We start from the raw sequence: 11,924 nt of genomic DNA, 5'->3' as shown, positions 1-11,924 counted from the left end.
TATACTTGTCATATCATTAAATTAAAATAATTCTACAAATATGAGTTGTGGAAATTTTAAAGAAAATTACAATTTATAGATAAACTCCAATCTTAAAACATTATTAAGTATCACTCATTTTATATTATTATGAAGAGCACATTATATTAAATAATTATAGAAATATAAAATATTTACAATATTTATTAAATTCCATAGATGTATATATTCTTTAATGAATACTTGAGATTACTTTCAACTCTTTTTTTCCAATTTCAATAATAAAAACAACAAATTTTAAATAAATTTAAATATAATTAAAATTCTTAAAATTTATGATTAGTACAATATTTAATAAATAATAAATTTAAGTTCCCATAGCATATAAGAACCATTATAATGGGAAGCAAATTATCGATGAGAATCCTTTACTATGAGAAGTTGAATATATACACACGAAGACAAGAAGCCTTGAAAGGGCGTGACATTTCCTAAAAAATTGTGCAATAATGTATGGGAATAAAAAAATTGCAAATAACTTTCCTATAATATAATTGAAAGGGGAGAAATTATTCAACTATATAATAAATCATAGCTTTGTAATATTATTTTGCATATTTTTCAACATAATTTATAGATAAGAATTATATAATAAAGTTTAACCTTAGTTCTAAGGGTGATTAGTAATTTGATTTATTTAAAAACAAAAATATCATATTTAAAATGAGAATTCAATGTTTAAATTATTTTTTATTATAGTTAAATATTTTAAATCAAATAAATTACATATTTAAAGAGTAATATTGTCATTTATCATTCATCACTTTCAATTATATATAAAATAAAAATAAAAATTACATTCGAATGGTATTTGATCTAGGTTTGCAAGACCCTGTAAATTTCCAAGTGAGTCTGGAATAGGCCCTTGGATGGCATTTTGAGATAAGTTCAATAATTGTAGATCACTACAACCTCCAATTGCAAGGGGAATTGTCCCGATTAGTTGATTGACGGAAATGTCTATAGGTTGGGCCATTGTAATTTTACCAATCTCCATGGGTAAGGAACCTTCTAATAAATTCCATGACAAATTCAAATAGAATTGGAGATGAGAAAGTTTTGCAATTTCATGTGGTATACTTCCTCTGAGCCTATTGTGAGACAAATCGAGCAATTCCAAATTTGTACAATCTAGTAAGTTGGAAGGTATGGTTCCGGATAAATTGTTATGATGAAGATGTAGTCTTCTTAGTTGTTTAAGGGGTGCAAGGGAATTTGGAATATTTCCAGAGAGAAAATTTCCACTAATGTCCAAGAGACCAAGGTTTTGTAAACTTTCAAAGTCTTCACGGATGTTTCCTTCTATCTGTTGTTACCTAAACACAATCTTTCTATTTTTTCAAGCTTTCCTATATGTAGAACGGTACCATTTAAAAGATTTTCACTTAAATTTAGAAAGGATAGGCTACTAAGATTGCCTATATGTAGAGGGATGTTTCCTTGTATGTCATTGTTTGATAATGACAAGTGAGACAAATTGGTAGAAAGTCTTCCTATGTCAAGGGGCAAAACACCACCTAGTTTATTGTTATGCAATTTTAGTGACTATAGGTGAGAGCAATTGGTAAGAAATACAAGAAAGAGTATGTTTGTAGTGTTTCCACTATCAAGTTGATTAGAGTGCAAGTATAATTTTTCCAAGAGGGATAACTTACCTAACTCTATAGGGACACTCCCACTCAAATTGTTATAACTTAAATCTAGCCCTATGATTTTGGAACAATTTCCAACAGAATCTGGAATATTTCCACTAAATTGATTTCCCCACAAATAAAGCATACTCTGTCACGATCCCTTTCATTATACCAAACACAACTAAAAAAAAATATTAATCACATATTAACGACCACTATCTTGAGTTTAGGATTGTGGTGTAGATATGACATAACACATAGTTGTAAAGTGAATAATCATTAACCATGGCTTTAAACATGCTCATTCGAATTTACTTGTGTGATCACCTTGGCACGTTTACAATATAAAGTATGATCATCTTGGTACGTTTATATACATATATATATTTGGTTGGATGACCTTGCACATTCATATGATCCGTGGGGATTACACGTCCGACACTGCGCTCTCATTAACTGTACTGAGAGTTGGATGATGCGCATTAATCTAACGCCACTTGGTAAGCGGAGGAGCTTACAGCTCACTGCCCTGTGGCCAGGTGGCTGTAGACCACGTGAACGCATGTGACCATACAGGCAAGTTGGCCTTCGGTCTACGAGCCATACTCCCGCTTAAACGAACGGTCATGATCAATCATTCAGGCTGAACGGTGTGGATCGCTTCTAGGTTTTGGTTGACAATATAACTTGCCGGGTTCTTCGGTTTATGGCTCATTTCATCCATACATCCGCTTTACCTCCGACAGAGCTCTGTTACTGCAACTAATCCCTTGTGCAGGTATGGGTAATTCATCATGGCAACCTTTCAAGTTTTGTTAATGGTTAATCATGTTTTGGTGTTTCTGCAAATTATCTTATATATTATTTACTTGTTCGATGCTCCCTCATATAACTTGCGCAGGGGTTTGGCCTCAGCGCCACGGTCTTCAGAATATCCGGTGCAGGGGTTGGTTCCAGCGTATGCCTCGTCCAAAGGACTCATGGTCACACCGCTTAATACCAGGTAAGTATGCATTGATCGATTTGCCTTAGGGTTTCATTGTATTGCATCAATAACAGATTCATCTGGCCGAGTTTAGGCTCATACTCGCGCTATTGCTTCTCAGGTCTATTCACCCTACCCACATCAGGGTATGGCCTACAGGCGGCTTCCATTCCTGTACTGTAACCATGATTTTCCATGTGAAAATGCTCTCTGTTATACGGCTTCGGCCCTCATGAGGGTTACTAATTGTTCTTGGCTTTTATTCAATTGTACAGAGTTAAATAAACCCTTTTCTCGTTTATAAACAGTACTTTGGTATTTAGTTATTCAACCGCTTCATTTTAACTGTTCTTAATACAGTTGTTATTTGTTAACAGAAGGCCTGCCTTACGGCCTCTTCACAGTAATGGAATTTATATATTTGGAAATTGTCTATTTGGTTGTTCTGGCATTTCATGGTTTCAGATCCACTTATTATCTGTATTATGTTTATTAAACGTACCCGTGCATTCTATAGTTTTATGTCCATACTCTGTACCGCGGTCTCAGGGTTTTGCCTTGCTCCTGGATTAATGGGAGCAAGCATCCCTGTTCCGCCGCATATTTAAAGATTAGCATTGTGAATCTACAGTTAATTGTATGCGATACCAGCTTTGTGTTTCGATTCTTATTCCATTGTTGTTAGTTGTATTTATTGGCTCGCGGCCATTAACTAAGATCCTTGGTGGCTGATTTTGTAGTTTATTCGCGGTATAAGTTGCGAAGGGTTTATATGTGGAACTCCTTTTGCTTTTGGACTTCGGCTCTGAGTTTTTCCTTATATATATACATATGCACCACTGTGATGTTTGATACCTTTCGGCCACGGCCGCTTTAAATACATTGCTATTGTCATTCTGCTCCTGAACGACTCTGCTTGCCGCATGTTTACACGCCCAGGGTTTAAGGGTAAAGTAAGCTTGTTGTCGGCTAGGTTATTTAATCATTTCTATCAAGAATGTTTACCTGTTTCCTACGGCCGGGTGTATGTAATATCGTGCACAGTTATGTCTTTTATTTATTCAGCAGCAGTTGACATATACTTACTATTCAAGTTTCTGTACATTAATGGCTAGGTTATTTACGGTCTCCATACTCTGTATGTTAATGACTATATTATTTACAGTCTCTAAATTCTATATGTTAATGTCCAGTTTATTTACAGACTCCAAATAAGCGTAAACTGTAATTTTCTTGAAATTGTACAGGGAAACTGACATTCATAATTATATCAATTATTTCCTACTAATACAGTGAATTCATTCACCTGCACTACCTAGCTCTTTCCTTATATAATAAATGAAACACCGACATTCACTCTGGTTTACATAATCTATTTATCGGGAGTACTATACTACTGTAGCTATGCTGGCTTTACCTCTTCTTCCAAATTAACAGTTAAAGGTACATACCTGATAGTCTGCTACTGTGACTTGTTACTCAGCTCCCACCTGTTACAATATAGCTCTTAACCGCCCAACCATGAGATCCACTACACTGGAAATCTCCCCCCGAGCTATCTTGCAGGCCTGCAGCCTCCACAAGACTAATGCACCACTGTGCTGGTTATCTGATCACAATCAGACTTAACCTTTCTTAGGAAATCTGCCTTTTTTTTTTCTTTCTTTTTCTTGGAAACTTTTCCCTGCCTGTTCATCAACAGCCCAGGGTTTTCCTCCCCAGGACCTTTTCCTTGGGTCAGAGGCAGTTCCTTTTTCAGTTGCATAACTGATTCTTTCCTTTTAATAGGAAATCCTCCCTTTGGAGGTTTGCCAGCATTTCAACATTTCATTCATACACATGTGCAAAAATAATTTCTTATATTTATTTTAAACTCATAATGTCTTCAGTAAAACAAATTATTACTCATAATGTTTTACCATAGTAATTATCCGAAATAACAATTACCGAGTCATTACATCTTCCCCCCCTGGGATTGGACATCGTCCCGATGTCCTTTCTCATTAAATAAATTCGGGTAGGCCTTTTTAAAAGGTTCCTCATCTTCCCATGTAGCCTCCTCAGGACCGTAGTGCTGCCACAGCACTTTAATTTGGGTAATAACCCGTTTCCGCAGCCGCACTTCTCTCCGGTCGAGAATGCTCTGCGGTTCGACCAGAACCTCGCCTTCCGGTTCGACCTGCAAACAACCAGCACATAATCAATCTCCATTGAATAATGCTGCATAATTGAACAACTGTATTGGTTCTTACCCGCACATCTTGCCACTGAATAACATGTTTTGGATCATATACATATTTCTTTAGAACAGAAACATGAAACACATTGTGAATCCTAATGTGACTGGGTAAAGCTAGTTGGTAGGCCACTGGCCCCACCCTAGCTAAAATCTGAAACGGTCCAAAATATCTAGGAGCCAGCTTGGCGCAACCACTCCATTGTAAGGTACTCCTTCGGGTTTGAATCCTTACAAACACATGGTCGCCAATATTGTACTCTGCAAACCTTCTTTTCCTATCTGCAAAGCTTTTCTGCCTGTCTTGAGCAGCCTTTAAATTTGCTCGCACTCTTTTTACCATATTTTCCATATCCTTCAACATTTCCGGACCTAAACTCAACTTATCCTCCAGTCCACTCCAACTTGAGGGTGTGTGGCACTTTCGCCCATATAAAACCTCAAAGGGGCTTAACTGAGTTGAAGTATGATACCCATTATTGTAGGCGAATTCAACCAGATGCAAATACTCCTCCCACTGTCCCGGCTTTAACATTACATTTGCTCGCAGCATGTCCTCTAACACCTGATTGACTCGCTCGGTTTGACCATCAGTCTGTGGGTGATATGCCGTGCTGAAATTCAATTGAGTTCCTAACTCGGCAAACAAAGTTCTCCAAAAGGTGGATGTGAATTTCACATCCCGGTCTGATATAATTACCTTCGGCATTCCATGCAAGCGGAACACGTGTTGCATAAAGAGATGTGCAATTTGTACTGCCTTGTAAGTAGACTGCACTGGTATGAAATGTGCTGCTTTACTCAATTTATCAACCACGACCATAATCGAATCGTTGCCCTTCTTCGTTCGTGGCAGCCCGGTTATAAAGTCCATGGAAATGGTCTCCCATTTCCATTCCGGAATAGGCAGAGGCTGCAACAGTCCTGCTGGATGTTGATGTTCAGCCTTAATTTGCTGGCATTCCAGACATCTTGCCAGGTATTCCACTACTTGCTTTTTCATTCTTGGCCAGAAATATTCCTTCTTTAGTGCTGTAACCATCTTTTGGTATCCTGGATGACCAGTGTAATGACTGATATGAAACTCGTCTAAAATCAGCTTCTTAAGGTCACTTGAATCGGGCACATACATCCTTTTATTAAAGTACAACATCCCAACATTGTCCAATGTGTACCCTTGCTGTAACTTTTCATTATCAGATTGTTGAACCAGCTGTTTTAGGTGCTGATATTCAGAATCGTCATTGGCTGCTGTTTTTATCTGGTCAACTAACGTACTTCGCCACTTACTGGCTGATAGTTCACATAAACAGTGAACCTTTCGGCTTAAGGCATCTGCCACTCGATTTTCCTTGCCTTTTAAATGCTTTATTTCAAAGTCAAATCCGCTTAGAAAATCTGCCCAACGACCTTGCCTTGCATTCAAGGTAGGTTGGCTGAAATAATGCGTCAAACTGTGATGATCAGTTAACAACAGAAACTTCTTTCCAAGAAGATAATGTCGCCACATCTTTAGTGCGTGAATTACAGCAGTTAACTCTAAATCATACGCAGAGTATCTTTGCTCATGTTCTTTTAGTTTCCTGGATTCATATGCTATAACCTTTCCTTCCTGCATGAGTACTCCTCCCACGCCCTCCTTGCTTGCGTCGGTGCACACCACGTAGTCCTTATTAGGATCAGCAATTCTCAGTATAGGGGCAGTGGTGAGAAGGTGCTTTAAACGGTCAAAACTCTGTTGACAATCTGCTGTCCAATTGAATATTTTTCCTTTCTTTTGTAAGGAGGTGATAGGATAGGCTATTCTAGAAAAACCTTCTACAAATCTCCGGTAATAACCCGCTAACCCCATAAAAGATCTGATATCAGCAACATCCTTAGGTATAGGCCACTCCATAATAGATTTTATTTTCTCAGGGTCGACCGCAATTCCTTCCTTCGTAATCACGTGGCCCAAGTACTGGATTTCTTCCTTGAAGAAATCACATTTGCTAAACTTAGCATATAACTGGTGTTCCCGGAGTGTTTGCAATACCAATCTAAGATGCTCCTCATGTTCCTGTTGGGAACGAGAGTATATCAATATGTCGTCAATGAATATCAATACAAACTTGTCCAGAAATTTGTGAAACACGCTATTCATCATGCACATGAATGTAGCAGGTGCATTGGTCAGCCCAAAAGGTAGCACTACAAATTCGTAGTGCCCGTAGCGTGTCCTAAAAGCAGTTTTGGCAATGTCCTCATCCTTAATTCTGATCTGATGGTAACCAGATCGCAGGTCAATTTTGGAAAACAGCTTTGCCCCTTTCACTTGGTCAAAGAGTTCATCTATTCTGGGCAAAGGGTACTTGTTTTTGACCGTAAGCTTATTCAGCTGCCGATAGTCTATGCACATGCGCAGAGTTCCGTCCTTCTTTTTTACGAACAATACTGGTGCTCCCCAGGGTGACACACTGGGTCTAATGTACTGTTTGTCCAGCAACTCCTGAAGCTGCATTTTTAATTCGGTTAGCTCTGGTGTGCTCATCCGATATGGAGCTCGCGATACTGGTGCCGCCCCCGGTATCAGTTCTATGGTGAAGTCTATGTCCCTTCTTGGAGGCAACCCCGGTACCTCTTCCGGAAAGACATCTGTAAATTCCTGTACCACAAGAATGTCATCTATCGCAGCCATCTTGCTCTTCTGATTCGCATAACCTACTTGTATAGCATAGACCTGACATTTCTTCCGAATGCATTTAGCTAGCTGAGTTGCAGTGATGGGTCGTATCTGAACCGGATGTTTAATTCCCTGCAATTCTTGTTGCTGCCCCAAATCATCCTTATAGTATATGGTCTTGGTTTTACAATTTACCAATGACCAGTGCTTTTCCAACCAATCCATGCCAATAAGAATGTCGTAGGAGCCTAACGGAAGTACATTCAAGTCTGCTGTTACAGGCTGTCCGGCTAGGGTGAAAGAACAGTTATTAACTTTAGCTACAACCCTTCTTTTAGCTCCTGTAGCTAATTGGACCAACCATGGGTTTTTGAACTTTTCTGATGGTAGCTTGCAATGTTCCACTACTTTCGGACTAACATAACTTAAAGTAGCTCCTGGATCAATAAGTACAGCTACAGGAAGGTGAGAAATCTTACCTTCGAATTCTACCATGGAAGGTTGGTATTCCGCCTGTCGGTCTTCTAATGCTGCATTGATCCTTGGTACGCTGCGCGCCACATCCCCGACAGTTGAAGCTTCATGAACTTGTGATATTTGTTCAGTTCTTTTACGCTGCGGACAATTCCTAGCATAATGTGGTCCTTCACATATCCAGCACTGAACTGAAGGTCTGTTCCCTTCACCTTCTGATTTAGCAGGAGGTTCGCTAATTCTGCTCTCACTTGGCTTAGGCCGGAAAGTACTCTTGCTTGTGTTTCTGTTAAATTGCCCTTTTCCAGTTCCTTTACCACCATCTCTGCGGCTTCCTTTGCTGCTTCCAACAATTCTGCTACCTTTCCTTTCATTCCATTTTCTGTTTGGAACTTCTCCTTTTTGTTTGTTCTGTTGGTAGCAAATTCTAGCCTTCCGAATTGCCTCATCCATAGTTCGGGGATTGTCAAATTCAATCCGTTCCCTTATGTAGGCCGGTAGACTACTCACAAACCTCTGTACCTTAGCTTTCTCCTCTTTAATGTAGGGCACGTAACGGAGCAGTGAGGTGAAACGATTTATAAATTCATCCATGGACTGCTGTCCTAAACGTAAATCATGGAATTCTCGCGCTTTCTCATCGTAAAAACGCTCAGTTAAGTACCTTTCCTTAAAATATTTCTGGAATTTCTCCCAGGTTATACTCTGCTCACTTACTCCCTTCACGATCTTGATTTCTTCCCACCATAAGGTGGCCTTGCCTTGCAGCTGGAAGATAGCCAGCCGTGCCTTCAGATTTTGGTCATATTCATAAAGTTGGAAGTATTTATTAATATTAATCAACCAGGCTTCTGCTGCTTCTTCCTGTTCTCCATCAAAGAGTGGAGGTTTGATTTTTCGGAATTCTCCCTGTAATTCCACTTTCTGCTTCTTGAAGATTTGTTGTTCTTGTACATTATCCGAATGATCTTCCTGCTCCTCAGAAAGCCCAGGTGCATAATCCCGTTCCTCCATGCCCCGTTGCTGCTCTGCACTAGGGCTGGCCAAAGGTGGGTTTTGTTTATCAGACAAACTCTTTAATATCCTTTCTTGTTCTACAGTTAAGCGGGCATTGTCCTCCCGCAGGCGCGCCATCTCTCCCTTCAGCTCCTGAACAGTTTGCAAGATTGCTTGATTGGTACTTCGAGTCTCAGCACCAAGCTGCACCCACACTCCTTCATTTCCCGGAGGGCCGCCACCAGCTCCCGGCATCTCTTCCATTCTCTTTTGCTGTTAACAGGTAACTGTCTTTACTTGTCACTCCTGATAGTACACAAGAAGGACAATTAATTACTTGTTACTGTGTAACTTTTCATTTAGTCCCCGCTGTCCCAAAGGCCACAGTTTGGAAACTTGGCTCTGATACCACATTGTCACGATCCCTTTCATTATACCAAACACAACTAAAAAAAAATATTAATCACATATTAACGACCACTATCTTGAGTTTAGGATTGTGGTGTAGATATGACATAACACATAGTTGTAAAGTGAATAATCATTAACCATGGCTTTAAACATGCTCATTCGAATTTACTTGTGTGATCACCTTGGCACGTTTACAATATAAAGTATGATCATCTTGGTACGTTTATATACATATATATATTTGGTTGGATGACCTTGCACATTCATATGATCCGTGGGGATTACACGTCCGACACTGCGCTCTCATTAACTGTACTGAGAGTTGGATGATGCGCATTAATCTAACGCCACTTGGTAAGCGGAGGAGCTTACAGCTCACTGCCCTGTGGCCAGGTGGCTGTAGACCACGTGAACGCATGTGACCATACAGGCAAGTTGGCCTTCGGTCTACGAGCCATACTCCCGCTTAAACGAACGGTCATGATCAATCATTCAGGCTGAACGGTGTGGATCGCTTCTAGGTTTTGGTTGACAATATAACTTGCCGGGTTCTTCGGTTTATGGCTCATTTCATCCATACATCCGCTTTACCTCCGACAGAGCTCTGTTACTGCAACTAATCCCTTGTGCAGGTATGGGTAATTCATCATGGCAACCTTTCAAGTTTTGTTAATGGTTAATCATGTTTTGGTGTTTCTGCAAATTATCTTATATATTATTTACTTGTTCGATGCTCCCTCATATAACTTGCGCAGGGGTTTGGCCTCAGCGCCACGGTCTTCAGAATATCCGGTGCAGGGGTTGGTTCCAGCGTATGCCTCGTCCAAAGGACTCATGGTCACACCGCTTAATACCAGGTAAGTATGCATTGATCGATTTGCCTTAGGGTTTCATTGTATTGCATCAATAACAGATTCATCTGGCCGAGTTTAGGCTCATACTCGCGCTATTGCTTCTCAGGTCTATTCACCCTACCCACATCAGGGTATGGCCTACAGGCGGCTTCCATTCCTGTACTGTAACCATGATTTTCCATGTGAAAATGCTCTCTGTTATACGGCTTCGGCCCTCATGAGGGTTACTAATTGTTCTTGGCTTTTATTCAATTGTACAGAGTTAAATAAACCCTTTTCTCGTTTATAAACAGTACTTTGGTATTTAGTTATTCAACCGCTTCATTTTAACTGTTCTTAATACAGTTGTTATTTGTTAACAGAAGGCCTGCCTTACGGCCTCTTCACAGTAATGGAATTTATATATTTGGAAATTGTCTATTTGGTTGTTCTGGCATTTCATGGTTTCAGATCCACTTATTATCTGTATTATGTTTATTAAACGTACCCGTGCATTCTATAGTTTTATGTCCATACTCTGTACCGCGGTCTCAGGGTTTTGCCTTGCTCCTGGATTAATGGGAGCAAGCATCCCTGTTCCGCCGCATATTTAAAGATTAGCATTGTGAATCTACAGTTAATTGTATGCGATACCAGCTTTGTGTTTCGATTCTTATTCCATTGTTGTTAGTTGTATTTATTGGCTCGCGGCCATTAACTAAGATCCTTGGTGGCTGATTTTGTAGTTTATTCGCGGTATAAGTTGCGAAGGGTTTATATGTGGAACTCCTTTTGCTTTTGGACTTCGGCTCTGAGTTTTTCCTTATATATATACATATGCACCACTGTGATGTTTGATACCTTTCGGCCACGGCCGCTTTAAATACATTGCTATTGTCATTCTGCTCCTGAACGACTCTGCTTGCCGCATGTTTACACGCCCAGGGTTTAAGGGTAAAGTAAGCTTGTTGTCGGCTAGGTTATTTAATCATTTCTATCAAGAATGTTTACCTGTTTCCTACGGCCGGGTGTATGTAATATCGTGCACAGTTATGTCTTTTATTTATTCAGCAGCAGTTGACATATACTTACTATTCAAGTTTCTGTACATTAATGGCTAGGTTATTTACGGTCTCCATACTCTGTATGTTAATGACTATATTATTTACAGTCTCTAAATTCTATATGTTAATGTCCAGTTTATTTACAGACTCCAAATAAGCGTAAACTGTAATTTTCTTGAAATTGTACAGGGAAACTGACATTCATAATTATATCAATTATTTCCTACTAATACAGTGAATTCATTCACCTGCACTACCTAGCTCTTTCCTTATATAATAAATGAAACACCGACATTCACTCTGGTTTACATAATCTATTTATCGGGAGTACTATACTACTGTAGCTATGCTGGCTTTACCTCTTCTTCCAAATTAACAGTTAAAGGTACATACCTGATAGTCTGCTACTGTGACTTGTTACTCAGCTCCCACCTGTTACAATATAGCTCTTAACCGCCCAACCATGAGATCCACTACACTGGAAATCTCCCCCCGAGCTATCTTGCAGGCCTGCAGCCTCCACAAGACTAATGCACCACTGTGCTGGTTATCTGATCACAATCAGACTTAACCTTTCTTAGGAAATCTGC

At 39.5% G+C, this 11,924-nt stretch overlaps 1 protein-coding gene and 1 long non-coding RNA gene across 2 annotated transcripts; one reads left to right on the top strand and one right to left on the bottom strand.

The window, feature by feature from the left end:
- Window positions 1-1,870: 1,870 nt before the first annotated feature.
- LOC149223131 (uncharacterized) lies at window positions 1,871-2,917 on the top strand. The gene is made up of 3 exons (XR_016248945.1): window positions 1,871-2,451; window positions 2,575-2,676; window positions 2,780-2,917. It is a non-coding gene; the product is annotated as an uncharacterized LOC149223131 (long non-coding RNA).
- Window positions 2,918-5,841: 2,924 nt separating this feature from the next.
- Window positions 5,842-9,281, bottom strand: LOC149223130 (uncharacterized). Its single transcript, XM_089387794.1, has 6 exons — window positions 8,985-9,281; window positions 8,748-8,819; window positions 7,209-8,630; window positions 6,717-6,953; window positions 6,043-6,611; window positions 5,842-5,947 (listed from the first exon to the last, which is right to left on the bottom strand). Exons 1-6 carry the CDS (start codon window positions 9,279-9,281, stop codon window positions 5,842-5,844), a joined length of 2,703 nt encoding a protein of 900 aa, XP_089243920.1.
- Window positions 9,282-11,924: the final 2,643 nt, after the last annotated feature.

This window comes from Pinus tabuliformis, chromosome Q (assembly GCF_031772625.1).
Source record: "Pinus tabuliformis cultivar Carrire ecotype Pingquan chromosome Q, CPIR1, whole genome shotgun sequence".
NCBI lineage: Eukaryota > Viridiplantae > Streptophyta > Pinopsida > Pinales > Pinaceae > Pinus > Pinus tabuliformis.
This window is presented reverse-complemented; position numbering and strand designations above follow the sequence as displayed.

Bases quoted from the DNA above. Each gene is read 5' to 3' on its own strand.
- LOC149223130 (XM_089387794.1), bottom strand. From the start codon at position 9,281: ATGCCGGGAGCTGGTGGCGGCCCTCCGGGAAATGAAGGAGTGTGGGTG. The intron at 8,631-8,747 runs GTAAGTGAGCAG...CGTTTAGGACAG, and splicing joins AAATCAAGATCGTGAAGGGA to CAGTCCATGGATGAATTTAT. The intron at 6,612-6,716 runs GTAGAAGGTTTT...GACCGTTTAAAG, and splicing joins CGGGTTATTACCGGAGATTT to CACCTTCTCACCACTGCCCC.